Raw genomic sequence first — 25,590 nt, 5'->3', positions numbered from 1 at the left:
ATTTCTATTTTTAATACTTATTTTTATCGCAATTTTATTTAATTTATCGAATCCCTTTTGGTTGAAGAGATACGACTTCATGTTATAAAGGAAGTGAATTGATTCTATGATTCTACGATTCTAATGACCCATTTGTTTCGAATTCGAGTTTCTTATGGGATAGACTTCTAGATCACTACTCAAAATATTGGTTTCATGACCTATTTGTTCCGAATCCGAGATTCTTTTCGGATAGACTTTTAGATCACTCAAAATATGACGATATCTTTTATATTCTTGTCCTTCATTTTTCTTGTATAAATTATAGTAAAATTAATATAAATTGAATTCATAATAATAAAATGTTAAATTATTAAAGATACTAAAATGTCATAGAAGTTTAATAGTATTAGATTAGTATATAGATTATTTAAAATTCGAAGGATGTTAGAATAATTCATCGTTTCACTTCTAGATTGAATCAACATTTGAATGGTCAATTAAAAATTTAAAAGTCTAAACAGTTTTTAAAATAATTATATATTTTTTAAGCTGACCTTAGATTAGAGCATCTGAAAAATTCAAACAATAAATTTCTCTGAAAAATTAGCATTTCCCCTTAACAAAATTAATAAAAATATGTCATACAGATATGTATATATATATATATATATATATATATATGGGAAATCCTTGAAACGAAGAACTTGATAGTCCCAAACGAAGAACTTGAAACCATTTTATTAAGAAATTCAGAGCTCCAACCTGATCCCACTTCCTTTAGTGCTTTGCGTGGATCAAATTCCTCATCACATACTGCAGAATTCCACCATGATCGAAGTATGCCAGTTCCACCTGCACATTAAAACCAGCAAACTTTCAGATTAAGAAAGTACCAATGGCGACCTGGGTTTTCGGAGTTATCCGATGTTCGGATTCGAGACGTGTAGACTACGGTTCGGAAAGTACCTCGGTGTCGAATCTTAGAATGCAACTGAACGACTTTCCAGCGTCTGTCACCACACCCACCTCCTGACCAGGTCTGATTTCTCCCACATTGCTTGGAAGATCGATGGTGTAACGCTCATGCCCAGTCAACCCGAGGGACTCGGCATCCTCTCCATCCTTGAAACATAGAGGAATAATACCCATACCGACCAAGTTGCTGCGGTGTATACGTTCAAAGCTCTTTGCTATAACTGCTTTGACACCCTGGGAGACGTTTCGAAGAGCATTAAGTAATATGACCAGGAGACTCAAGTCCATAAGAATTGAGCTCTATCAATACAAATCAGAAAAAGTACCAGAAGCATTGGCCCCTTGGCAGCCCAATCACGCGAACTTCCGCTTCCATACTCGGCACCGGCCAGAATGATCGTATCAAGCCCCTCGTTCTTGTACCTCTGTTAACAGATACATAATCTAAGGACGAGAACCGAGAATCGAGAATCTTGAAAGGAAAAGTTATTCAGATCGAAGACATTCGATATGGTAAAAAGAAAAAAGATCAAGAAATTACCATTGCAGCATCAAATACAGAGAGTTTCTCCCCGCTGGGGATGTGAATTGTCTTCGGCCCAACTTCCCCCTTCAATAGTTTATTGACTATACGAATGTTGGCGAACGTGCCACGTGCCATAATCTCGTCATTCCCACGGCGACTACCGTACGAGTTAAAATCTCTTCTGTCAACCCCACGTTCGAGAAGGTATTTAGCAGCAGGACTGTCTTTATGGATGCTACCAGCAGGTGAGATATGATCAGTTGTAATACTATCACCAAAATTGAGCAGGCAGTACGCGTTTTTGACCCCGTGAGCCCCGGGAGGAGACATGGTCATATCTTTAAAATAAGGAGGCTCGTGAATGTACGTTGACTTTGGGTCCCAGGAGTAGAGTGTTCCTTCGGGAACGGATAACTGATTCCAAGTTGCATTTCCTTCGGTGATTGCTTGGTATGTGGCCCGAAACATGTCAGGCAACACATTCGATTGTACGACCTGTTCGAGCAATGAATAAGATCCAAATACAACAATCAAAGAGCTCAGCATCTAAAAAGCACTTCAAAGTATAGCAGCTTACTTCGGCAACTTCTTCGCTAGTCGGCCAAATGTCCCTAAAAAACACTTCCTTTCCATCCTTTCCCCGCCCAATAGGCTCAGTTTCAAAATCGATGTCGACCTGCAAAATAGCCTGAAGTTATGCTTTGGACGAGTTATCTTTTACGATATCAAAAGAAATTTGATGTGGTGGGTATATTTATTGTAACGACCCAAGCACACCGCTAGCAGATATTGTCCTCTTTGGGCTTTCCCTTTCGGGCTTCCCCTCAAGGTTTTTAAAACGTGTTTGTTAGGGAGACGTTTCCACACCCTTATAAAGAATGCTCTGTTCTACCCCCCAACCGATGTGGGATCTCATAATCCACCCCCTTCGAGGCCCAGCATTCTCACTGACACTCGTTCCCTTCCCCAATTGATGTGGGACCCCCCAATCCATGCCCTCAAGGCTCAGCATCCTTGCTGGCACACCGCTTTGTGTCCACCCCCTTCGGAGCTCAGCTCGGTGTCTGGCTCTGATACCATTTGTAACAGCCCAAGCCCACCGCTAGCAAATATGTCCTCCTTGGGCTTTCCCTTTCGGGCTTCCCCTCAAGGTTTTTAAAACGCGTCTTAGAGGTTTCCACACCCTTATAAAGAATGCTTCGTTCTCCTCCCCAACCGATGTGGGATCTCACATTTATTTTTATGCTATAGAACCGACTTTCGAGGAGAAGCGAGTTGCTTGAGGGCTTGCGGAATCTGGCATCCACAAGCACTCACCTTTCCAATTCAAGAGAGATAGAGAACAAGAAGGTACTTACAGTTCCAGCAAGTGCGTAGGCTACCACAAGAGGAGGAGAAGCGAGGTAGTTGGCCCTTGTCAAAGGGTGTACACGACCCTCAAAATTTCTATTTCCAGACAGCACGGCGGCAGCAACCATGTCTGAACGTTCAAATATCATTAGCAACACAGTTTTTAGAATACCAAAGAACAGTATCAAACATCCCACTCGAACACAAATAGTTACCATTTTCGGTTATCGCTGAAGCAACAGATTCATCAATATCTCCTGAATTTCCAATGCATGTAGTACATCCATACCCAACTATATGGAACCCTAGCTGATTAAGATACTTCTGCAAGCCACTGCAGATGTAAACACACGTACCGTAGATGAGTATTCTCTCGTATAAAAAAAGGTTCATCTATTGCGCTGTCGGAAAATTACCTCTTCGCCAAATACTTGGTCACCACCCCAGAGCCGGGAGCAAGACTCGTCTTAATCCAGGGCTTAACCTGATTCACAAAGTTGCAACAAAATCAAAACCGATAGAGCTCACTGGAATCGATTACTACGAGTCAAACACATTGATAGAGAGGTCCTATTAATGGTGGGTGAAGACAGACATCTAACCTCTAGCCCAAGATCACAAGCTTTCTTAGCCACCAAAGCAGCTCCAAGCATAACGCTTGGGTTCGAGGTATTTGTGCAGCTAGTGATAGCCGCAATTACGACATCCCCATGCCTAAGCTGAGCTGGGGATCCATGAAAACTGAACTCTGCAACCTTTGTTTGAGCTTCCTTTGGTATGGCAAACCCCTATAACATCATTATATAAGAATATAGGGTCGGTGAAAATAGCGGCAATGGACTTAGAAACGTGCTAAAAAATATCTTGATGACAACTTTTGAAACTCTAATTTTTGGCCATGCTAAATCCCGTTCGCTTAAATTAACATCAATGGTATTTGTAATTCAATTCAAAATCAATCTGCTCGGGTAAATGTTCTTCACCTTGAATCCGACTTTACTGTCGAGGCATGTGTGCCAATCAGCTTTCATTTCTTTTAAGGGAACTCGATCGTGCGGTCTGCAAAACCAAGAGGAAGAACGTAAGGTTAAACAAGGCTAGGTTATTATTCAATTTTACACAAGTTCTATTATAATTTAAACTACCTTTTTGGACCTGATATGCACGGTTCGACATCCGAAAGATTCAGTTCTATATGAGAGGAATACACTCGTTCAACTTGAGGCTGCATTCAGTAAAATCTAACTCAGACACGGAAGGTTCTAAATATCGACAATAAAATAAGGAAAGATAATATTTTATATTTACCTCACTGTAGTCTACGAACATCTTGTTCGCTCGCAAATAGGATTCTATCATAGAAATCTGAATTGTAATTCTCAAGTTAGCACTTGAACAAAAGCATACATGAACTACTAACTAGCTGAACGTCATTATGAGCGATAACTAACTGTTTCATCTTTTCTTCCGGTCAGTTTCAGATACTGCAGGGTGACGTGATCAACAGGAAAGAAGCCCATTGTTGCACCATACTCGGGGGACATGTTGGCAATTGTGGCACGGTCGGCCAAAGATAGTTCACTCATACCTTCCCCTGCATAGAAGTAAAATGACATTATAAGAAAAAGGGTGGCGTAAATTTTAAAACGACGTTCAGAAGTTCGGCTCTGCTTACCATAAAACTCCACAAACTTGCCAACAACACCGTGCTTCCTGAGCATTTGAGTCACCGTCAAAACCAAGTCTGTAGCTGTTACACCATTTCTCAGCTTTCCAATTAATTTAAACCCGACGACGCCAGGCAAGACCATGCTCATGGGCTAAAATTGACGAGAGAAAGAAAGAACAAAGTCAATCATTTTTCCGCAAGATAACAAAAATACGATACCAAAAAATATGATTATTTCATACCTGTCCAAGCATTGCAGCTTCTGCTTCTATCCCACCAACGCCCCAACCAGCAACGCCCAATCCATCAATCATCGTTGTGTGTGAATCGGTTCCCACAACACTATCAGGGTAAAGCAAGCCATTTGTGTTGAAAACCACTCGGCCAAGGTATTCCAGATTAACCTGAAAAATGATGCAATACTATAAGATAAAAGGCAAAAAAGTACATTCATATCGAGACAACAGGATGATCGAGGTGGACTATCCTGCAAGCTCGAGTGTTGTATAGAAGTATACCTGGTGAACTATACCAGATCCGGGAGGTACGACAAGCATGTTATGGAAAGCACTAGATCCCCATTTCAGAAAACCAAACCTTTCTCTGTTTCGTTGAAATTCCAGTTCCATATTCGCCTGTACTGCATTTTCGGTCTTTGCCACATCGACCTGAACTGAATGGTCAATGACGAGATCTACAGGAACCTGTATTGATTGCATTCATAAGCCATCACTATGTGTTCAACTGTTCATGTATTAGATAGATCGAACGATCGACAAATATAAAGAACGAACGAAGAATTTATATAGTTCACTACTCACCAATGGATTAATCTTGTTGGAATCACCACCAAGCCTGTTCATAGCGTCTCGCATACAAGCAAGATCAACAACAGCAGGCACACCAGTAAAATCCTAAATCGACGCACATTTCACATATCAAACGACAACACAAATCCATATCCAACTTTCAGAAACAAAATGCTGACCTGAAGCAACACTCTAGCAGGTTTAAAAGGAATTTCAACCAGTTTGGGAGAGGTGTTCTCCCAATCAAGAATCTTCTCGACATCCTTAGCCTTAACCGCGAACTCATCGCAGTTTCGGATGGCCGATTCCAGAAGAATCCTAATGGAATATGGCAGCCTTTCTGCCAAAGAAACATCCATCCAACAATCAACATCCAACCCTTTAGAACGTTTAATGTAGTTTCAACTCACACCACTAAAACCACTTGAACTTTTGATTCACAGAAACAGATAGAATCTAATAAAGCACACTCAAACAGATAGAATCAAACCAACAATCATATAAAGCAGAACCACTCACCGATTCTAGGATCGTTCAGAGCAGGCAAGCTGTAGTACTTTCCAAACACAGACCCATCAGGATTCTCAAGGGTCTTCAAGATGCCATTGAAAGGGTTTTCGATCGCTGTAAAAAAAAACCCAACAAACCCAACATCAGAGAATCAAAAACAAAACACCCCAAAAGAAATCGCCGCCGCAAGCAGCCGCAAACATGCACATCACAAAAAACCCAGAAAAAAGCGAAAGAGAAGGAACAAAGATCGATTTGATTGGAGGAGTACCCATGGATGCGATGGATGCGATACTCCACAAGCAAAGAGAGATCGATCAACTTAAGAAATCAAGGCAGGAAAGGGAAAAATGGAGGAGAAACGGTGCGAGATCAAATGGGCTGAATCGAAATCCAGTAATGGTAATCCAGAGAGAGAGAGAGAGAGAGGGGGTAGCAAAATGAAAAGGGAAGAGAAAGCGGTAGGCGGCCACAATCGGTGGAAAATATTAAGAATGGGTCTCTCTGGGTATATCGCTGAGACGCAAAAATCGGTCATAAGTGGGCGGTCCCTACCTCTCTCAACAACCCAATTCGCAAGATTTTTGGCGCAATTTGGCGCTTTCCTGCAAGTTCTTGACTAAGTTCATTCATCTACCAATCATTTGCTTGGATTTATTAATCAAAACTTATGATTTTCATACAGTTTTCTCCAGATTTTAACATGGGTATGAGTTTGATTTTGTTTTCATCAACATCTTCATGTCTTTTGGAGCCTGTTTTGCCTCGATTTTCCTAATGGGAAAGTGGAATTTCTAATTAAAAAGTGTTTTTTATTCATGATTCTCTGACTTCTCCATTGGAATGTTGCTGGATGAGGATAAGATCGCGAGTATTTGAAGATGTGAATTTACAAGAATATGTTGATGTGAATTGGCTAAGTCATATCCATGAACAACCCAAACGCTGTCATCTTTTGTACCAACAATGAACAAAGGCGACCACATTCACTGATCGGGGAAGTAATCTGCCAATCAATATAATCAAAACTTTAACGGTTGTTTGAAAATGATTTTGCTTTTAATTTTTTTCCTTAAAAAGTATGATTACACCATAATCAATAATTGTGAGAAAATTACATATTTAAGTTTGAGTTACCAAATTTAGGTTAAATTATCAAAAAGATTATTGATTTATAAAAAAAAAATCAATAATACTCATTTATTTAAAAATAAAAAATATAAAAAATATTATGAATGTGAGTATGTTATTTTACAAAAAAAAAAAAAAAAAAAAAAACTTAAATTTTGAAAAGTTTTATTAATATTTTAATTAAAAAAAATTTAAAAATATAAATATTTTCATTTTTATTATCTTATAAGAGATGTATTATTTACTTATAAACCTTTTATCATTATTTAAATTAGGCAATGTGGGACTCGCTAACAATTCTTAAATTTATTTCATTTATTAGCATTCTTCAACGTCAATTTTAAAAATTAAACATATAAATAATAATTAAATTTTATGTTATTTCGAATAATAAAAAAAATAATTTGAAAAGAACTCGAATAATTTTTTCGTCTTGGTTTTTTATATTTAAAAAAATATTATTTATACATTTTTAAATAAAAACTCGAATAAATGATCCAAATGAGTGAATCCAATCGAAATTATATATATATATATATATATATGTCGAAATCATTTGAAATTGGCTAATTATATGAAAATTAATAAAAAAATTCAACAAAGATCCTACAACAAATGCTAGCAAATGGTTGAGTTATGATTTAAATAATCCACAAAACCGTACGGCGTAGTGTTCATGTTTATAATTCTATGGCTCTCTGTTTTGGCTCTGTGTGCCGTCCTGCTTTCAGCAACAACAAGACCCATTCTTCTTCTCTTCAAATTCCGCTCACTTACGCCCTAATTTTCCTCAATCTCTCAAACGCTCTTAAGAAATGGCCTTCTTCGCCGCTGTATCGGCTTCTTCGCCGGCAGTTTCTCCGCCGCCTAACCGGAGCAGTCGGTGGGTAGAGTTTGTCGTCGGAGCAGTGGTGGTGGTGTCGTTGAGCGCGTTTCTGTTCTTTGTTTTTCGTCGGAAAATTCTGCGGAGTTTCCGGCAGCGGCGGCGGAACACTGACGGAAGGTTGAAGGAAGGGAAATCGAAGCCGAGGAGGTTCCGATTTGAGGAATTGGAGAAGGCGACGAAGAATTTCAGAAGCGATTATTTGTTAGGGTTTGGTTCGTTTGCTAATGTTTATAAAGGTGTTCTTGAGAGCCACGAAATCGTGGCCATTAAAAGACCGCATAGTGATTCATATACGAGTCTTGAAGAATTTCGAAATGGTAAATTAATTTTCTTTTAATTTACTCTTTAATTTTTTTTTAAATAACATTATTATTTTTTAATCAACAATTTAATCCCTAAAATTTGTGTAATAAAAAAGAAATTATGTTCAAACTCTTTCATTTATGGTTATGATAATTCATCTATATTTATATAAATAAAGATTAAGTCAAATATTCTTTAATTTTTTAGGTTGTTTTGTAATTTTTTTTTTATATAAAAATTGTATTAAAAATAGAAATTATCTATTAAAATTTTATTTGAAATTAACATTTTTATAATATATATATAAATAAAATAAAAATTCTTGTGGAAAACTTGATCTCTGCTCCCTGTTAAAATAAATGAGAAATTTTATAAAATAATTTTCATATTGAATATCAGACATAGATATAGTTCTTTTTATGCAAAATATGTTAAATGGGTAAAGTTAGGATCACGGTGGGTAAAGTTAGGATCACGGCAGTAGGCGGGTGTAGCGGATTTGATCATCATCAGCTTATAGCGATCCAAAACATTTGACGTAATAGTCCAAACTCATCACTTGCTGATAGTATCTGCTTTGACTCATTATGTATAAGCGTCGGTCTAACGGTTTTAAAACGCATGTATGGTTTCAAATTTTGTAAGAACTTGAAAACTATTTGTTTCGTGTTGAACAGAAGTGAAGCTATTGTCATCAGTAAAGCACGAGAACTTGGCAGCTCTGGTGGGATATTGCGAAGAAACTACAGGTTAGAGCTTAAAAAAAAGAGTGAATTTTGATGATTTATGAAGAGAAATGTTTTTAAAAGGTGAAAATCATGTGTTCTTGGCAGGGAGTGGAGGAGAGAGAATATTGGTTTATGAATATGTACCAAATGGATCACTTCTACATTACATAATTGGTAAATTTTTAATTAATTAATTAATATTTCAATCTCGTTCTTCATTTGTAAAATATTTTGGTCGAGTTTATTGTGGCTTTGCATAGGCCATGAAGGAAGAAGCTTGAGTTGGAGACAACGAGTTAACATAGCTATTGGAGCTGCCAAAGGTATGTCATTTCTCGTCATTGATATCTATTTCATTTATTTAGGATACGACATTGGACGTCTCCTTCTATTACTTTCTCAAATGATTGTGTTTCTTTAAGAGGGAGAGATTCGAACATCTGATCTTTTAGTTGAAAATACGTTAGTAGATTCATTTATTTAAAACAGGTTGAACATATTAAAATAAAATTATTAGAAACAAAACTAATCTTCTTCCAAAAAAGAGATAAATAATTTTTTTTGTTTTGTTTTTGTTTTGGGGAAGGGATTGCTCATCTACACAATGGGATGAAGGCTAGCGTAATCCATAGAGATGTAAAGCCAAGCAATATCTTAATCGGAGAAGAATTCGAGGCAAAGGTTTCGGATTTTGGGTTGGTAAGGTCGGGACCCATTGGTGATCGGTCGCATGTGAGCAGCCAAATCAAAGGCACGCCCGGCTACTTGGACCCTGCATATTGCTCTACCTTTCACTTGACTCCTTTTAGCGATGTCTATAGCTTTGGCATTATTCTTTTACAGCTCGTTTCTGCTCGTCCAGTGCTCACTTCCAATGGATCACTCCCCAACTCTCATATCGTTGAATGGGTAACCAACTCCTATTTTATCGGCTAAATTATATATATATATAAAATACTTGTCGAACTTTTTCATTTGTCACATCATTTCTAGTCTCAATTTTCGTCTAACATTCTATCTGAAATTGCAGGCAAGACCGAGCTTAGAAAACGGCAGAGTTGAAGAGATTTTGGATGTAAATCTTATTTCCGAGCCATGCAACATGGAAGTGATGCTAAAGATGGGGCAACTTGGCCTGAAATGCACTTCACACCAGCCTAAGTACCGCCCAACCATGGCTCGGGTATGCCTCGAGCTACAGGAAGCTCTTCTTGAAGCTGACAACTTCAGCACCAGGAAGCTCCTCAGGCAGCAATCCATGGAGTTTGAACATTCTGAGAGCCTGGTGAGCATTGAAGGTATCAAATTTGGGAAGTTTCGCATGGGGATGGATACCGTTGAGTTTGAGAGTGTCAGCTTAAAGTGCCTCGAGATTAATAGTATTTCCATCGACATAGATCACAGTATCGAACAGCAGCTGTCCGCGGCTGCAAACGATGAACAAAGTAAGAACTGATTCTGTCACAAACATGCCTTAGATAGCCCGAGACAGGTTCGGTTTGGTTTCGTTCTTCGTTCTTCTGAATAGTTGAGCTCAGTCAGAATCAGCAAGTTTTTAGTGCAGAAAGTTCAGTTTTCAGGAATAGAAGCTTTTCCAGTTCTTCCTTTACTTCTGCTCAAATTGTTAGGAACTACAAAGAGTACATGCCATGTTAAATGTAAAAGTATGCAAACCTTCTTTCTTGTGTTAACTTATACTTGATATTCATTGCTGATGGGGCCATGGCAATTCTGAAGACCGAGCACGGGGCGGTGGTACGTACATAACAGCTAGAACGAGAGTCAGACCGCTTCATCAGATTGTGTGAAGCTCTGTAGGTGTGGCACAAGGAGCTAGAGATTTTGTAGGTATGATAACGCCGCGCCCTCTCAAAGACATGGTTGGACCTCGGACCGAGCTCGCTCTGCTTACAAGATTAGAGTCGAGAAATACAACTATGACAGTGATGTCGTCGTGAAAATGGCGGCGTACACCACGATCAATTTCCATCAAATCTGAATATCGCATTTCTCGTTTCTTAGCTGCTTCCAGCATAGCAGCTTTTACCAACCTCTTAGCACTTCCCTGCATGAAAACAAGCAGACAAGTCAAATTCAATCTTTCAACATAGCTTTAGCTTTTCATCATCGCCTTAAACAATCAGAAACGCACACCACAAGGAGCAGATGTTCTAGTAGGTTACATTATGGGGGTGATTTCGAATAATATCTACAGCTTGCTGATTGCTAATGTGCTCCCACATGCCATCAGAGGCAAATATGATGAATTGATCATGTGGTTGAAGTTCATGCACCGAAATTGATGGTTCACAGCTCAATATCGGTCGAGTAAATGGTTCACGAAGCCTAAACTTAGCATACAAGGGTTCCCTGTTGAATTCCGCCCTCTTTAAATATGCATCACCGATAGATCTAGAAACCTGCAATTGAAGAAAAGAATCCCTAATGTGAACGAATACGTGATCAAAACGTCTCATTCCACAATGTCGGATAAATTTTGCGATAATGAAACATATCAATGTAATGGAAATGGAAACATCCACGTAAATGCTGCTAATGGAATGAGGACCTCTAATGGGAGAGAGGGATAGAGAGAAAAGATGAATTGGTTGAGAGTGAATGTAACAGCCCAAGCCCACCGCTAGTAGATATTGTCCTTTTTAGTTCGTTATGTATCGCCGTGAACCTCGTGGCTTTAAAATGTGTCTACCAGCGAGAGGTTTCCACACCCTTATAGGGAATGCTTCGTTCTCCTCTCCCATTGATGTGGGATCTCACAATCCACCCCCTTGAGGGCCAGCGTCCTCACTGACCTACCGCCCGGTGCTTGGCTCTGATACCATTTGTAACAGCCCAAACCCATCACTAGCAGATATTGTCCGCTTTAGCCCGTTATGTATTGTCATCAACCTCATGGTTTTAAAACGAGTCTGCTAGGGAGAGGTTTCCACACCCTTATAAGGAATGATTCGTTCTCCCCTCCAACCGATGTGGGATCTCACATTGAAAAACAGAACTCTTTAACGAAATACCTACAACTAAGCAAGTAAAAAGTATCTTCCTTTTCTTTTGTCTACTTTAAAAGACATTTCTGAGCTTGAGGCCTGACATCTATAGCTTAGTACCTATAAGAGACTAACAAAGCCTAGAAACACACGCATTCGCATGCTTAGTTGACAATACATTCACCAGGCAGAGACTTGTATCCCCTGATGGTCAGAAGTTTCTTAGCTGAGTAAAAGAGTTACCTGTATTAAGCCCTTTACTCGCCATACATTATGCTTCAAAACTACTATATGCGAGTCATCTGGGTGCAGAGAATGCATCTCCCTTCTGACAGATTCTATGCTCACATTATGCTCAGCTGATAGCTGCACGGCGATAACCTCCTCCGTTGCACGCATGACCCTTCCAAGCACGGCACGGGAATCGCCAAGGTTGGCTATGTAAAGGGTGCCACCACAGATCACACCAACCAGGCAGCATGAACCAACAGCTGCAATTTGGGGCTTCATTTGCCATTGTTTAGTCACTAAAGAAATGAACCCTTCCTCTGTAGCTTGAAATGCTTTCTTTATCACATCAGATGACATTGATTGTTGTTCTGAGGTGAACCCTGCATTTTCAAATGAATGCTCAGACAATATGAACTGTGAAGAACATAAACTCATTTCAATCTCAATTAGAGTTCTTACTTTTTAGATGCTGGAAAAGATTATCATATATGTAATTTGATGCTTCCGGTCCACCATGACCATCATAAACACCAATAAAGGTTCCATATGGCCCGGATTCGACCAAGCTCAATGAACCCGATTCGATCTGGCTTTGATCCTCAAGCAAGTTATTAGCCTGGACAACAGCCATTGAAAATTCACCATTCATGTGCTGTCCAATATCCTTGTACCATAGTAAGCCTTCACGACGACCTGCTGAATCCGAACCGCTGTGTACGATATTGTCCGAGGACGGCAGCCAGCAAGCCCTCAGAAAGTTCATCAAGCTGGATAACATCCCTCATTTCATCAACTCCAACCACTTAACTCTACATTCATAAAGTATAACCATACCATTCTGTCTAAAATCAAAAGAAGAAAAGAAATCACTCACAATTCAAAGCAGCAAAACTCCTCAATCTGATAACCGGCTCCTGTAATTGCATATTTCGGTCAACTATCTCGATGAACTACAATAAACCCACAATACAACAGAAATCCATCATCTCATAATCCGTTGACCAAATATCATTAGTGAAAAAGGGCTACAGAAAACACACAATCAAGAACTAAACCTTTCCATTCAGCACACGAACCAGAAACGCCTCATCCTCAAGCTTAAATTCCGAAAAACTAAATGAAAAATACGAACTATAGAAATAAGAGACGATGAAAAAGTAATACGAACTCACTCTGCAATTAGGTTATTCGATCAGTTCGGACAGCTACTGAATGCTACCAAAAGAAAACGATGGAGATCTAAGAAGCAGTAGATCCACAGATTCATCAAACAAAAACTGTAGGCAAAAGAGGTTTCAAATTTATCATCCACCATATAAAAAAAAAACAAAAGATCTCCCGAAACTCTTTCGCTCCCTTTCTGGGGCGCGATGGAAATCGAAGAAGAAGAAGAAGAAGAAGAAGAAAAATCCAGAATCCGCTTGATTGAATGAAGTGGATGCAAACGGGATGAACAGAAGAGAACAGAAGAATATCAGTGATCACCACTGTTATACTACAAATTTGCTTCAAATTTTTGTACCTTCTCTGGTGTTCATGTTTGTTCTTCTTTTATTCTAGTTCCTGCAAGATCAAATGGGCAGGACCGTTGATATTGAGAAGATTTCTATGAAATAAACTAAAATAATTTCCTAAAGCTGTTTCATCAGAGATATTTTTTTAAAAATATATCAATTAAATAATAAGCTTTAAAAGGAGAAAAATGATGGAAATAATCGAAGGGTCTTCGATGAACATGACATGACCTTCGGGGCCTCGAGCACCTTGTACCAATGAAGATTGTATTCTTTGATTTTCAACCCACACCTTTCCTCGAACAAAATATGCCTCTCTTAATTGAGGCTCACAATACTTTGTTCGACATTTGAGGATTTGTCAATTTATTGTCATGACTAAGTTTAGGGCATGATTCTGATATTATGTTAGATGAACACGACTCTCCACAATTGCATGATATTGTCCATTTTGAGTATAAGCTCTCGTGGTTTTGGGCTTCCCCAAAATACCTCGTATCAATGGAGATAGTATTCTTTAATTATAAACTCATAATCATTTCTTAAACTAGCCGATGTCCGGTTGTCCGGAATTTTCATTCAAGAAAGGGAAGGTGAGAAAAAGAGAGGTAATAAAATATGTGGCAATGTTGGTTGAGTTATTGGTAAATAGCTCCCTCCCCTCGTGCTACCCATCTCTTCTCGTGACTTTTCTTTTGCATACGTGTCCCCTCATTCCTAAGTCAACCTTGCCACGTGTCCCCCTCCTTTTCTTATCTCCAACCATCTCCCCTTTTTATTTTATTCATTTCTTTTTTCTTTTTCGCCAAAAATTCTGATAAATGAAAAATCCGGTCGACCAACGGTGGTTTAGTTAGTTCGGTCCACCAGTTCATGGTTTGGTTTAAGAGTAGCAACTTCAGATTTTATATTTCTAGATATATAACGTTTTACTTAAATTTGTAAATATAACAATTTTTTTTGTACAAGTTCGCCGTCAATGTCGGGTCGCCACAGAAAATGGCGGCGCCGCCCAAGCATAGAATAACCGACCGGCCGGCCGGCGGGAAAATGCAACTTTTTTGTTTGAGTGATTTTTTTAACCAAAACCAGAACCGGAGGCGCGTTATACCCGTGCCCGTCCCACCGACCGAGCCAAAGCCAAACCGCCCCTCATCACACCCATTTATATAAAGATATTCAAATTTAGCATTATATATATATATATAATTTAATTGCTAGAAAAACTAATTGACAAAATTAATATTACCATTTTTTTTAATTATTAGTTTGTGTTCAAAATTTAGCTTGTATTTTCACTCTTTATTATTTTCTAACCATAATTATTAAAAATATAATTTATTTTCTACTCATGAGTCCCTTGGCTAATTTAGGGATGATCATGGGTTACGACAGCTTTTTTCTAGTAAATCATGAATTTATCTCGGACAGTATTAAAAATCTTATCGAAAGCTTACGGCAGCTTGCCAATCAAAAGCTAATAGAACAAAATAATAGAGGTATTACTGGCATATCATTCTTGACTAAAAGAAAAAATTAGTCGTGTTCGTCTAACATAGTATCAGAGTCATGCCCTAAACTTAGTCATGCCAATAGATTGGTAAATCCTCAAATGTCGAACAAAGGATTCCAAAAGAAAAATGAGTCAACCCTCTTCAAAGACATAGTAAAAAATGACTAAGACTCCAAAGGAGTCGAGTCTCGATTAATAGGAGGCGTACTTTGTTCGAGAGGAGGTGTTAGATAATGAAAGTCCCGCATCGGCTAATTTAGGGGATGGTCATGGGTTTATAATCAAATAATACTATCTCCATTAGAATAAAGCATTTTGGGAAAGTCCAAATCAAAGCCATGAAAGACAATATCATACCATTGCGGATAGTAGTGATTCCTATCAGATTGCACTATATTATATTCAAATATGATTCTATTAAATATGATTCTATTAATTTAAAATATATATTTTTTGTTTTTAGATAATTTATTTTTCAGACGTTTTTGAAAGATGAATTTTAATCGATTAATATCAAATTTTTAAGTGTTTTGTATTTATTAATCGTCTAAAATCAGTAAAGAATATATATATATATATATAAACCTTAAATTTGTCTAAAATACTGTATTATTTAATTTTAGGAAGGATTTGAAATTTGAAACTCCACTATATTGGGTGTCTTGTTTTGCTTGTCGTGTCGGTTTCGGACAAATTGTCAACCCTATTTTGTGGGCTTTCACCACGGAATGTCGGCCCATATTCCAATAAATATATATATATATATATAGATATAATATAGGACCATTTTTTCTTTTTATTTTGATTTTTCAACTTAAAAAAAAAAATCATATATATTTTTTAATTTTTTTAATTTTTCGTTGTAGTATATTTTTTTAAACCCTTAATAGATCCTTACAATTGTTTTATCTTTAATAAATAAATAAATATATATATTTTTTTTTTCTTCTAATCCCAGGTCCTACACAATAATTATTCGCTAGCTTGACTAGCAATATTTAATATAATGGCTTAACACAATATTTTCGATAGTCTTTTCCACGATTATAAAAAAATTTAGATAAATATTTATAGATTTAATTCGCAGACAGTCTATTACTTTATGTGAATACTTCTCCCACGAAACTATAATAAAAGAGATTATATTTATCTCCAACTACTGTTAATCTAAATTTATTTAGGGAAAAACGTTAATTTTAGAGATTTTGTTTTTTAGAAATTAAATTTAGAGAGTTTAAAAATATAAATTCCACTCGTTGATAGAGATATAAATTCCAAACTTGGAAGAACTCGATGAAGATTTTCTCAAAAAAAAAAAGGGGAATTTTTTTATTAGTATTATCTCATTTATATTTAATTTGATTGAGTTAGCGTTTTGACCAAAGTTCCAGATGTTCAAGGAAAAGAAAAAACTACACTTTCAGATTTTCCCCCAAGAATTAATATTTCAATTTGGGATTTCCAGTTCGAAGGCCATTCCCGTAACACAATCCTGTTCGTGAATCGTGATTGCTTCAATTTTTCAATTTCTACTCCCAGTACGAGGAGGAGGTGTCCATCTGTAAAGTCGAAGGGGAGATGATTTGATTCACAAGCCCTAAGGCCTTTAAATCTCTTCGAATTCGAGCTGTTAATCGTCCGAATTAAGGTATCGATGCGTTTTATGATTTAATTTGTTGATGCAGACCACTATTTCAACGCGAAGAATGTAGAATTTGATTGTGTGAACCTTCGATTTCCACGTTCAGAGATCCGACGAAGCTCGTACTCGATGATTCCTTTTAATTCCTTCGTGAATCAGTCTTCTTCTCCTTCTCCCTCTTCCGATGACGGCGGGTCTGCAAGTGATTTCACTTCGTGGTATGGTAATATTCAATACTTGTTGAATATTTCGATCATTGGCGCCTTCTCTTGCCTCTTCATATTTCTATTCGTGAAGCTTCGAAGCGACCACCGTCGTATTCCTGGTCCTTCTGGATTGGTTACAAAGCTTCTTGCGGTGTGGCACGCGACTTGCCGGGATATTGCGCGCCATTGTGGTGCCGATGCCGCGCAGTTCCTTTTGATAGAAGGCGGGAGCTGTGCGGTTTTACTATTGATTGCGATTTTGTCGGTTTCAGTGTTGCTTCCGCTTAATCTCTATGCTGGACAGGCTGTATTGAACGATCAGTTCTCGAAGACTACGATCAATCACATTGAGAAAGGTTCGGTTTTACTTTGGGTTCATTTTGCTTTTATGGTTGTTGTTGTTGTTTTTGTGCACTTTGGTATTTCTGCCATTGAAAAGAGGTTAAAGATAACTAGATTTAGAGATGGGAATGGGAATTTAAGTGATCCCGCTGCTGATTCCACTGCCATTTTCACTATAATGGTGGAAGGGATTCCCAAAAGCCTAGAGGTTGATAGGGCTGCGATATTAGAGTATTTCCAGCATAAGTATCCTGGCAAGATTTATAGGGTCATAATGCCTATGAATTTGTGCGCTTTGGATGATTTGGCCACAGAATTGGTCAAGGTTAGGGAAGAAATATCACAGTTGGTAGAACAAATGCATTCTCGTCTTGCACCCGAGGATGAAGACGATGAATTTAGAAGCTATTGTTTGAAGGTTTTATTTCGTTGGATTCGTTGTGTTTGGAGGAGAGTAAAAGATCTGTGGTGTCAGATAATGGACAAATTTGGTTACACAAATGAGGAGAGACTGAAACGGCTGCAAGAATTGAGAGCCAACTTGGAGACTGAACTGGCTGCATACAAGGAAGGGCGTGCACCTGGAGCTGGGGTTGCTTTTGTTATGTTCAAGGATATCTATGCTACTAATAAAGCAGTTATGGATTTTCGAAATGAAAGGAAGAGACGAATTGGGAAGTTCTTTTCTGTCATGGAGTTGCGTCTTCAAAGAAACCAATGGAAAGTTGATCGGGCACCGTTGGCGACTGATATTTACTGGAATCATTTGGGATCAACAAAACTATCATTGAGACTTCGAAGAATATTTGTGAACACTTGCTTACTGTTAATGCTTTTGTTCTTTAGCTCTCCTCTTGCTGTGATCACGGCTGTTAAGAGCGCCGGGAGAATTATCAACGCCGAAGTGATGGATAATGCTCAGTCATGGTTGGATTGGGTGCAAAGTTCTAGCTGGATTGGCAGTCTTATCTTTCAGTTCCTGCCCAATGTCATCATCTTTGTGAGTATGTATATAATAATTCCATCAGCTCTTTCTTATCTTTCTAAGTTCGAACGACATCTTACCGTATCTGGGGAGCAGAGAGCTGCACTTTTGAAGATGGTTTGCTTTTTCTTAGTAAACCTCATCCTTCTGAGGGCTCTGGTTGAGTCATCCTTAGAGAGTGCACTCCTTGGGATGGGACAGTGCTATTTGGATAGTGAAGATTGCAAGAGAATTGAGCAGTACATGAGTACATCATTCCTTTCAAGATCATGCCTTTCGTCCGTTGCTTTTTTAATCACGAGCACGTTCTTGGGCATATCTTTTGACTTATTGGCTCCAATACCATGGATAAAGAAAAAGATTCGAAGGTTTCGAAAGAACGACATGCTCCAGCTGGTTCCTGAACAAAGTGAAGAGTACCCATTTGAGTACCAGGAAATAGATAGTCTTGAGAGATCATTACTACCAGATACCTCCCCTAGACTGATCGATATGGATATGCAGGGACAAGATCTTTCCGTTTATCCCGTTAATAGAACCTCAACTGCACCGAAACAGAAATTTGATTTTGCGCAATATTATGCATTCAATTTAACAATATTTGCCCTCACCATGATATATTCTTCATTTGCTCCACTGGTTGTTCCGATCGGGACAGCATACTTTGGATATAGATACGTTGTCGACAAGTACAACTTTCTATTTGTTTATAGAGTAGGTGGCTTTCCCGCCGGCAACGATGGAAAGTTGATGGATACAGTTCTTGGTATTATGCGATTCTGTGTCGATTTATTCCTGCTCTCCATGCTCTTGTTCTTCTCAGTAAACGGGGACTCAACGAAGCTGCAAGCGATATTCACACTCGGGTTGCTAGTTATGTACAAACTAGTGCCTTCTTATGATGATGGATTTCAAAGAACGCACTTGGAGGGCATTCAAACAGTTGATTCAGTTATAGACGGACCCATTGATTATGAGGTCTATTCTCAACCTAAATTTGACTGGGACACATATCAGCCATGATCTTGGCTTTGGCATGCACTCACACTTACGTTAGCTGAATTGTATCTTGCACTGTAAGTACAATAGCCGAGGAACCTCATTCGTTCTCATTATATGTACTGTAAAATATATACTCTTTCTGATGCCATTGATTTTTGTTCTCCCTCATTTTCCACGTGATCTTCAAGCAATTGGGACTGTGAATTATCTGTTGCTGGCTAGAAATGCATTCATTTTCAACTCATAATTCTCTGCTCTGTTCTTGGGATCAAGATAAAGATGCACGCCAAGGGAGCCAGTCTCATTCCTTATGATTAAAACACATAGCCAGTAGCCAAAGCCTCTTTTTGATTGACTGGCTGGTAGGTGCTGCAGCCGAGATCTGATGTTTTTTCTGTCATTTTTAGATTACAATTTTCTCTCTGGTAGTTGAGATCTGTCATTTCATATGCTAAAACATTAGCATTTCCGAACAGAACAGAAAACAATTAGTGTTGGGATTTGTATGTTTTAAATACAGTTAGTTGTAAATTGTTAACCGAGTTAGTTTGCACTTGTCGATTCTACGGTTGATTGATTATGTAAATCGCAGATTGGTTTATTAGTACTTGTAAAATGTGCACTTTTCTACGGTTCATCATTGATGAATATTGCACGTTGGAATTCAAAACAAACATAATAGTGGTTGAGATTTAAAGATAAAAGATTGAAGTCATTATACGTGAGATCTCATCACAGGTCGGTTGGAGATAAAAATAAAACATTCTTTAATTTCTTACAACGGTGTGGAAACCTCTCTTTGTTTTAAAATCGTGAGGTTGACGGTGATATATAACGGGCGAAAGTGGACAATATCTGTTAGCTGTGAGCTTGAGCTGTTAGTTCCTCTTGGTGTTGGTGGAATAGGAATCTATTAGTTGTGTTAGTTCCTCCTCCAGTTAGCTGTGTTGAGCTGTTAGTTCCTCTTGGTGTTGGTGGAATAGGAATCTATTAGTTGTGTTAGTGGAATAGGAATCTATTAGTTGTGTTAGTTCCTCCTCCAGTTAGCTGTGTTAGTTCCAATATCTAGTTAGCTGTGTTAGTTCCAATATTTGTGAGCTCGAGCAGTTAGTTCCTCCTCCTGTTAGCTGTGCAGTTAGTTCCTCCTCCGGTTAGCTGTGTTAGTTCCAATATCTGTTAGTTCCTCCTGGTGTTGGTGGAATAGGAATCTGTTAGCTGTATTAGTTCCTCCTCCAGTTAGTTGTGTTAGTTCCAATATCTATGAGCTTGAGCTGTTAGTTCCTCCTCCTGTTAGTTGTGTTAGTTCCAATATCTGTTAGCTGTAAGCTTGAGCTGTTAGTTCCTCCTGGTGTTAGTTCATGTGTTAGTTCTTCCTGTTAGCTGTGTTAGTTCCAATATCTGTTAGCTGTAAGCTTGAGCTGTTAGTTCCTCCTGATGTTAGCTGTGTTAGTTCCTCCTGTTAGCCGTGTTAGTTCCTCCTTGTGTTGGTGGAATAGGAATCTGGTTCCTCTCGGTATTGGTGGAATTGGAACCTAGTAGCTGTGAGCTTGAGTTGTTGTAATATATTTCAATTATTAAATAGTAGCGAGCTTGAGCTGTTATAATATATTTCAATTATTCAATAGTGGCGGGTCCTCAAAATTTAGCGAAGGATAAGGAAATCCACAACGATACTTACACAATTTATTTTGTATTATAATATTGCAATACAGCGTTGAAATTGACCAATGGCTAAATTCTGCGTTGTAATTAACATATTTAGCTGTGCTCTTAACTTAATTTAATTTAATTATTCCAGCCATAATTAAGCCATTAATAAACTATACATTTTGTATCTGCAAAAGTCAACGGCCTTCACTAACCGCTTCTAACGGCCTTTTTCCATGCCACTCTTCGCTCGTAAACCACACTACCGTACTTTTTCTCTTTTGCAGTTATGCCCCTCTTCTTCTCTGTATTTACCTTTTAGACCTCAACACGGATGCATAATATAATGTTTATTTTTCTTTTTATAAAAGGAATAAAAAATAATTATATATTTAAATATATTTCATTTTCTTCTGAACTTCAACGCCTCTTCTCTCTTTCTCTCTCATCCTTCTCATGTTCCATTTTATTTATTCTCTCTTCCTTCTCGACTCCGGACATGTCTTTGTCACTTTCCCGGGAAGCTTTTGAATCCTCTGATCGGCGTCCATGGCGTGGGCGTTCAGTTTCGGCGCCCAGATGTTACTGGTTTTTTCTGTTTTCTTTCTCTCCGGCGGGCTGAGAAGTGGTGATGCATCTTCGTTTAAGTTCAGTATTCACCATCGATTTTCGGATGCGGTTAAGGGGATTATCGACTCTGAAGGCTTGCCGGAGAAACATTCTCCTGAATATTATGCGACTTTGGTCCACCGTGATCGGTTAGTACATGGCCGGCGATTGGCCGCTAGTAATGGTAGTAAGGAGCTGACGTTCGCTGGTGGTAACGCTACCTACTTAATGGTCAATGCTGGATTGTATGCTCCTTATTCTCTCCGTTCATTTCCCTAATCTCTTCTCTCTATTTCTGTTTTTGAGTTATTTGAATCCTCTGTTGTTCTGATTTTTCTCTTTGAGATTATCTTTGCTTAAATTGCTGTCCTGTTCCCTTTCGTTTGGGGCTTTTCAGTTTGTTGTACGCCAATATTTCGATCGGAACGCCTGCGCTAGATTTCTTTGTGGCGTTGGACACCGGAAGCAATTTGTTCTGGTTACCGTGTGAATGCCGCAGTTGTCCTACTTCAACGCCTAGTGGGAAGGTATTTTCTCGCGATGCAAATTCTTGAAGTTGATGCTCTGATGATATCGATTGGTTGATTATTGTTATTGTTTGTTTTTTTTTTTTTTTTTTTTTTATGTTTCTCTACAGGTTCCGTTCAATCATTATAGTCCAAATGCTTCAAAAACGAGCTCAACTGTTCCCTGCAGCAACGCATTGTGCGAGCTTTCAAACAAATGCACTTCAAACCAAAATACTTGTCCTTATAAAGTTAAATACGGGGCTGGCAATGAATCGTCGACTGGGTACTTGGTAGAGGACGTAGTGTCCTTGATCACTGATGATTCACAACTTAAACCCGTTAAGGCGAAGATTACTTTTGGGTGAGTTCTGCTGCATCTCTCTCTCCCTTTATCTTAATCCTCTGAGTTATATATTTTCTTGTGCTGAATTTGTTCTGTTCTTAATAGATTTCTTTTCTCTTAACTGGAAAAATGTATCTACTACATTAGGACTATGTAGATTTCTGAATCGACATCCCACCCTAGTTAGAGTCAGCTTTTTCCATATTAGTTTGATGCACTGGGCAATGTTCGGAATCACAGACTCTCCACAATAATATGATATTGTCCACTTTGAACATTAGCTCTCATGGCAATATGATATTGTCCACTTTGAACATTAGCTCTCATGGCTTTGCTTTTAGTTTCTCCGGAAGGCCTAATACCAATGAAGATGTATTCCTTAATTAGCGGACGTAGGACTCTTCTCCCAACCATCCCCAACCAGCACTAACCAATTATATTCTACTTTGTAACTCAACCACTGTTCCAAGAAGATATTGGGGTTCTTCTTCGTGGGTGTTTAATGATTTTCGAGCAGTTTGCAGTGATATTGAATGTTGACTTTACCATCTTATAGAAAGCACATACAACTTGTTGTGTTGTTGCGCTTAAATGTGATTCTTCATGGCAGGTGCGGTAAGGTCCAGACTGGTAGATTTGCAAGACATGCAGCTCCCAATGGTCTTATTGGGCTTGGCATGGAAAGGATATCAGTTCCAAGTTTCTTAGCTAACCAAGGTCTTATCTCTGATTCATTCTCCATGTGTTTCGGACATGATGAACTTGGGAGAATCGATTTTGGGGACACAGGCACACCAGACCAAAAAGAAACACCCATCAATTTAAATCCAAGCTTGTTAGAACTTTTCACTTCTAAACCATATTCAGAATGTTAAAATGTCCGGTTTTTCTAACTGGATTGTCTTGTTCATTTTGGCAGTCCACACTATAATGTCACCATCACTCAGATAATTGTGGGAGAAAAAACCAACGATGTTCAATTTACTGCAATTTTCGACGGTGGTGCCTCGTTTACACACCTAGCTGAACCAGTTTACTCTCTTATTTCCGAGCAAGTAAGCTATCGGCAGTTTCAACTCTTGGAAATTCCATATAATTGTCAGGAATCACGACATATTATCCACTTTGCCTAAGCTCTGATGACTTTGATTTGGGCTTCCTCGTACCAATTTTGGATGTATTTCCTTACTTATGAATTCATGATTATTCCCTAAATTTATCGACTATTGTACAGATAGATTCAGGGATCCAGTTAAAGCGCTTTTCATTTGGTCCGGATTTCGCATTTGAGTACTGCTACGAATCTCCGTCGTAAGTAGCTAATGAGATATATAATGAAACCAGTTATTCTCTTTTAAAGCATTCCTGATTCTTATTCATACTCGGTTTATATTCAGTTTATATGCAGAAACCATCGATTGTCCGGTGGTTAATTTTACGATGAAGGGTGGAGATGATTTTATCCCTCTGGGTCAGTTCCTTACCCTTTCGATTGATGTGAGTACTCTGAACATTTGAAATAATTTTCAGCTTTTATAGCTCTCTCACTCATCTCTGCAATCTTTTGAGCTTTTGCTGATCTGGCTTTTTCTTTTTTGGGCTTCAGGATGCAGATACTAGACGTGCTTTTTGTCTAACGATTGTCAAAAGCACTAGTATTAATATAATTGGAAGTGAGGCCTCTATCTCCCTCTCTATGCATCTAATTCACGAACCTATTCTATCTTTACTTGTTTTAGTAGCCGTGGTTTTTGTTAGGAATCACGAATCTACACAATGATATGATATTGTCTACTTTGAGCATAAGCTGACTTTGCTTTGGACTTTCCAAAAGACCTCGTATCAATAGAGATAGTATTCCTCACTTATTATAAACAAGCAAAGCTATGAGAGCTTATGTTCAAAGTGGACAATATCTGTTGAAGATTATTGGGAGTGAGTCGCACATTGGTTAGTTTCATGGAAGATCATGAGTTTGTAAGCGAATAATACTATCTCCATTGGTTGAGGCCTTTTGGGAAGCCCAGAGCAAAGTCATGAGAGCTTATGTTCAAAGTGGACAATATCATACTATTGTGGAGAGTCGCGATTACTAACATGTTATCAGAGCCATGACCCTAAACTTAGTCATGAAATAAAATCCTCAAATATCAAACAAAGAATTGTAAGCTTCGTAGGTGTAGTCAAAAGTGACTAAAGTGTCGAACCAATGGTGTACTTTGTTCGAGGGCTCCAAAGAAAGGAGTCGAGCCTCGATTAAAGGGAGGCTATTCGAGAGCCCCATAAGCCTCAGGGGAGGCTTACAGTGTACTTTGTTCGAGGGGAGGATTGTTGAGAATTATTGGGAGTGAATCTCACATTGGTTAATTTCATGGAAGATCATGAGTTTATAAGTAGGAATACTATCTCCATTGGTTGAAGTATGTTGGAAACCCAAAACAAAGTCATGAAAGCTTATGAAAGCTTATGTTCAAAGTGGACAATATCATACCATTGTCCATTGTGTAGATTCGTGATTCCTAATAGTTTTCACGGTCGAAGAAGCGCCTTTGATCTCGGAGACTTTTCTTTTTTGCAGTGGACTTCATGGCTGGTTATCGTATTGTCTTCAATCGTGAAAAGATGGTGTTGGGCTGGAGTCCTTCAGACTGTGAGTGTCACTTCACCTCAAAACTCTTCGTTTTTATGGTTTCTTTTGTTTGCTGTGTCAGTGAAGCTTGTTTTCTTAAACCAGGTTACGACAATGGCGCTGGCACTCCCTACGGCTATACCACTCCATTTGACTCCCCTCCGACCGACAAATCTCCACCGTCCGATGATTCTCCTCCGGCACCTGTTACCCCAGGAGGAAGCACCGGCTTGCCGAATATTGAGGTGGGTGTTGCAACGCGGTTGAACCCACTGACCTCGGTCGTCGTCGCCGTTCTTGCAATCTTGGCTGTTGTTGGACTATCATAATTATTCTTTGGTTTTCATGGTTTAGTTCTGATTTATTTTGTGTATTTTTTCTTTCTTAAAATTATAATTTAAAAAGGACCATGTATTTTTCTTTCTTAACAAATCTTAATATCATATTAAATGTTGGAGTTCAAAAAAAAAAAAAAAAAAAAAAAAAAAAAAAATCACTTTTTCCAACCTAGTTGTTTCTTGGGCGACAAGAAACATTACTATGC

General features: G+C 38.4%; 5 protein-coding genes across 12 annotated transcripts; 3 read left to right on the top strand and 2 right to left on the bottom strand.

The window, feature by feature from the left end:
* Nucleotides 1–559: 559 nt before the first annotated feature.
* Nucleotides 560–6,338, bottom strand: LOC111786127 (aconitase 1). The gene is made up of 20 exons (XM_023666470.2): nucleotides 6,093–6,338; nucleotides 5,831–5,935; nucleotides 5,491–5,651; nucleotides 5,324–5,416; nucleotides 5,021–5,206; nucleotides 4,745–4,906; nucleotides 4,509–4,653; nucleotides 4,285–4,427; nucleotides 4,142–4,198; nucleotides 3,979–4,058; nucleotides 3,817–3,892; nucleotides 3,436–3,621; nucleotides 3,250–3,317; nucleotides 3,049–3,167; nucleotides 2,842–2,963; nucleotides 2,061–2,159; nucleotides 1,499–1,978; nucleotides 1,284–1,382; nucleotides 949–1,191; nucleotides 560–834 (listed from the first exon to the last, which is right to left on the bottom strand). Exons 1-20 carry the CDS (start codon nucleotides 6,094–6,096, stop codon nucleotides 760–762), a joined length of 2,703 nt encoding a protein of 900 aa, XP_023522238.1. The 5' UTR covers nucleotides 6,097–6,338; the 3' UTR covers nucleotides 560–759.
* A 1,345-nt stretch (nucleotides 6,339–7,683) lies between these two features.
* On the top strand, nucleotides 7,684–10,325 carry LOC111786868 (putative serine/threonine-protein kinase PBL22). The gene is made up of 6 exons (XM_087127652.1): nucleotides 7,684–8,155; nucleotides 8,819–8,890; nucleotides 8,975–9,043; nucleotides 9,130–9,192; nucleotides 9,456–9,778; nucleotides 9,900–10,325. Exons 1-6 carry the CDS (start codon nucleotides 7,768–7,770, stop codon nucleotides 10,323–10,325), a joined length of 1,341 nt encoding a protein of 446 aa, XP_086983778.1. The 5' UTR covers nucleotides 7,684–7,767.
* Nucleotides 9,816–13,746, bottom strand: LOC111803766 (putative protein phosphatase 2C 60). Of its 7 annotated transcripts, XM_087127658.1 has the most exons (8): nucleotides 13,628–13,746; nucleotides 13,278–13,382; nucleotides 13,161–13,202; nucleotides 12,980–13,055; nucleotides 12,565–12,872; nucleotides 12,118–12,485; nucleotides 11,053–11,289; nucleotides 10,443–10,934 (listed from the first exon to the last, which is right to left on the bottom strand). In XM_087127658.1, the coding sequence occupies exons 5-8, from the start codon at nucleotides 12,866–12,868 to the stop codon at nucleotides 10,665–10,667; spliced, it is 1,179 nt and encodes a 392-aa protein (XP_086983784.1). In that variant the 5' UTR covers nucleotides 12,869–12,872; nucleotides 12,980–13,055; nucleotides 13,161–13,202; nucleotides 13,278–13,382; nucleotides 13,628–13,746; the 3' UTR covers nucleotides 10,443–10,664. The 7 variants fall into 7 exon arrangements, 6 of the variants coding, with proteins under 6 accessions (XP_086983784.1, XP_086983781.1, XP_086983782.1 ...); XM_087127655.1 differs by lacking the exon at nucleotides 13,161–13,202; XM_087127656.1 differs by lacking the exon at nucleotides 13,161–13,202 and having other exon boundaries at nucleotides 13,278–13,320; nucleotides 13,628–13,717.
* Nucleotides 13,747–16,461: 2,715 nt separating this feature from the next.
* Nucleotides 16,462–19,916, top strand: LOC111804187 (early-responsive to dehydration stress protein (ERD4)). Of its 2 annotated transcripts, none has more exons than XR_002816475.2 (2): nucleotides 16,462–19,383; nucleotides 19,498–19,916. XR_002816475.2 is itself a non-coding variant. In XM_023688905.2 (2 exons), exon 2 carries the CDS (start codon nucleotides 16,904–16,906, stop codon nucleotides 19,328–19,330), a length of 2,427 nt encoding a protein of 808 aa, XP_023544673.2. In that variant the 5' UTR covers nucleotides 16,462–16,780; nucleotides 16,881–16,903; the 3' UTR covers nucleotides 19,331–19,916. The 2 variants fall into 2 exon arrangements, 1 of the variants encoding a protein (XP_023544673.2); XM_023688905.2 differs by having other exon boundaries at nucleotides 16,462–16,780; nucleotides 16,881–19,916.
* A 1,461-nt stretch (nucleotides 19,917–21,377) lies between these two features.
* Nucleotides 21,378–25,504, top strand: LOC111785675 (aspartyl protease family protein 1-like). The gene is made up of 10 exons (XM_087127459.1): nucleotides 21,378–21,810; nucleotides 21,963–22,092; nucleotides 22,203–22,435; nucleotides 23,028–23,252; nucleotides 23,337–23,472; nucleotides 23,652–23,728; nucleotides 23,815–23,914; nucleotides 24,024–24,090; nucleotides 24,996–25,067; nucleotides 25,152–25,504. The coding sequence occupies exons 1-10, from the start codon at nucleotides 21,506–21,508 to the stop codon at nucleotides 25,373–25,375; spliced, it is 1,569 nt and encodes a 522-aa protein (XP_086983585.1). The 5' UTR covers nucleotides 21,378–21,505; the 3' UTR covers nucleotides 25,376–25,504.
* The last annotated feature ends 86 nt before the right edge of the window (nucleotides 25,505–25,590 follow it).

The sequence above is a fragment of the Cucurbita pepo genome, chromosome 10 (assembly GCF_057944985.1).
Source record: "Cucurbita pepo subsp. pepo isolate OVF chromosome 10, ASM5794498v1, whole genome shotgun sequence".
In the NCBI taxonomy this organism is placed as follows: Eukaryota; Viridiplantae; Streptophyta; class Magnoliopsida; order Cucurbitales; family Cucurbitaceae; genus Cucurbita; species Cucurbita pepo.
Note: the sequence above shows the minus strand (reverse complement) of the source record. Positions and strands in the feature narration are given on the sequence as shown.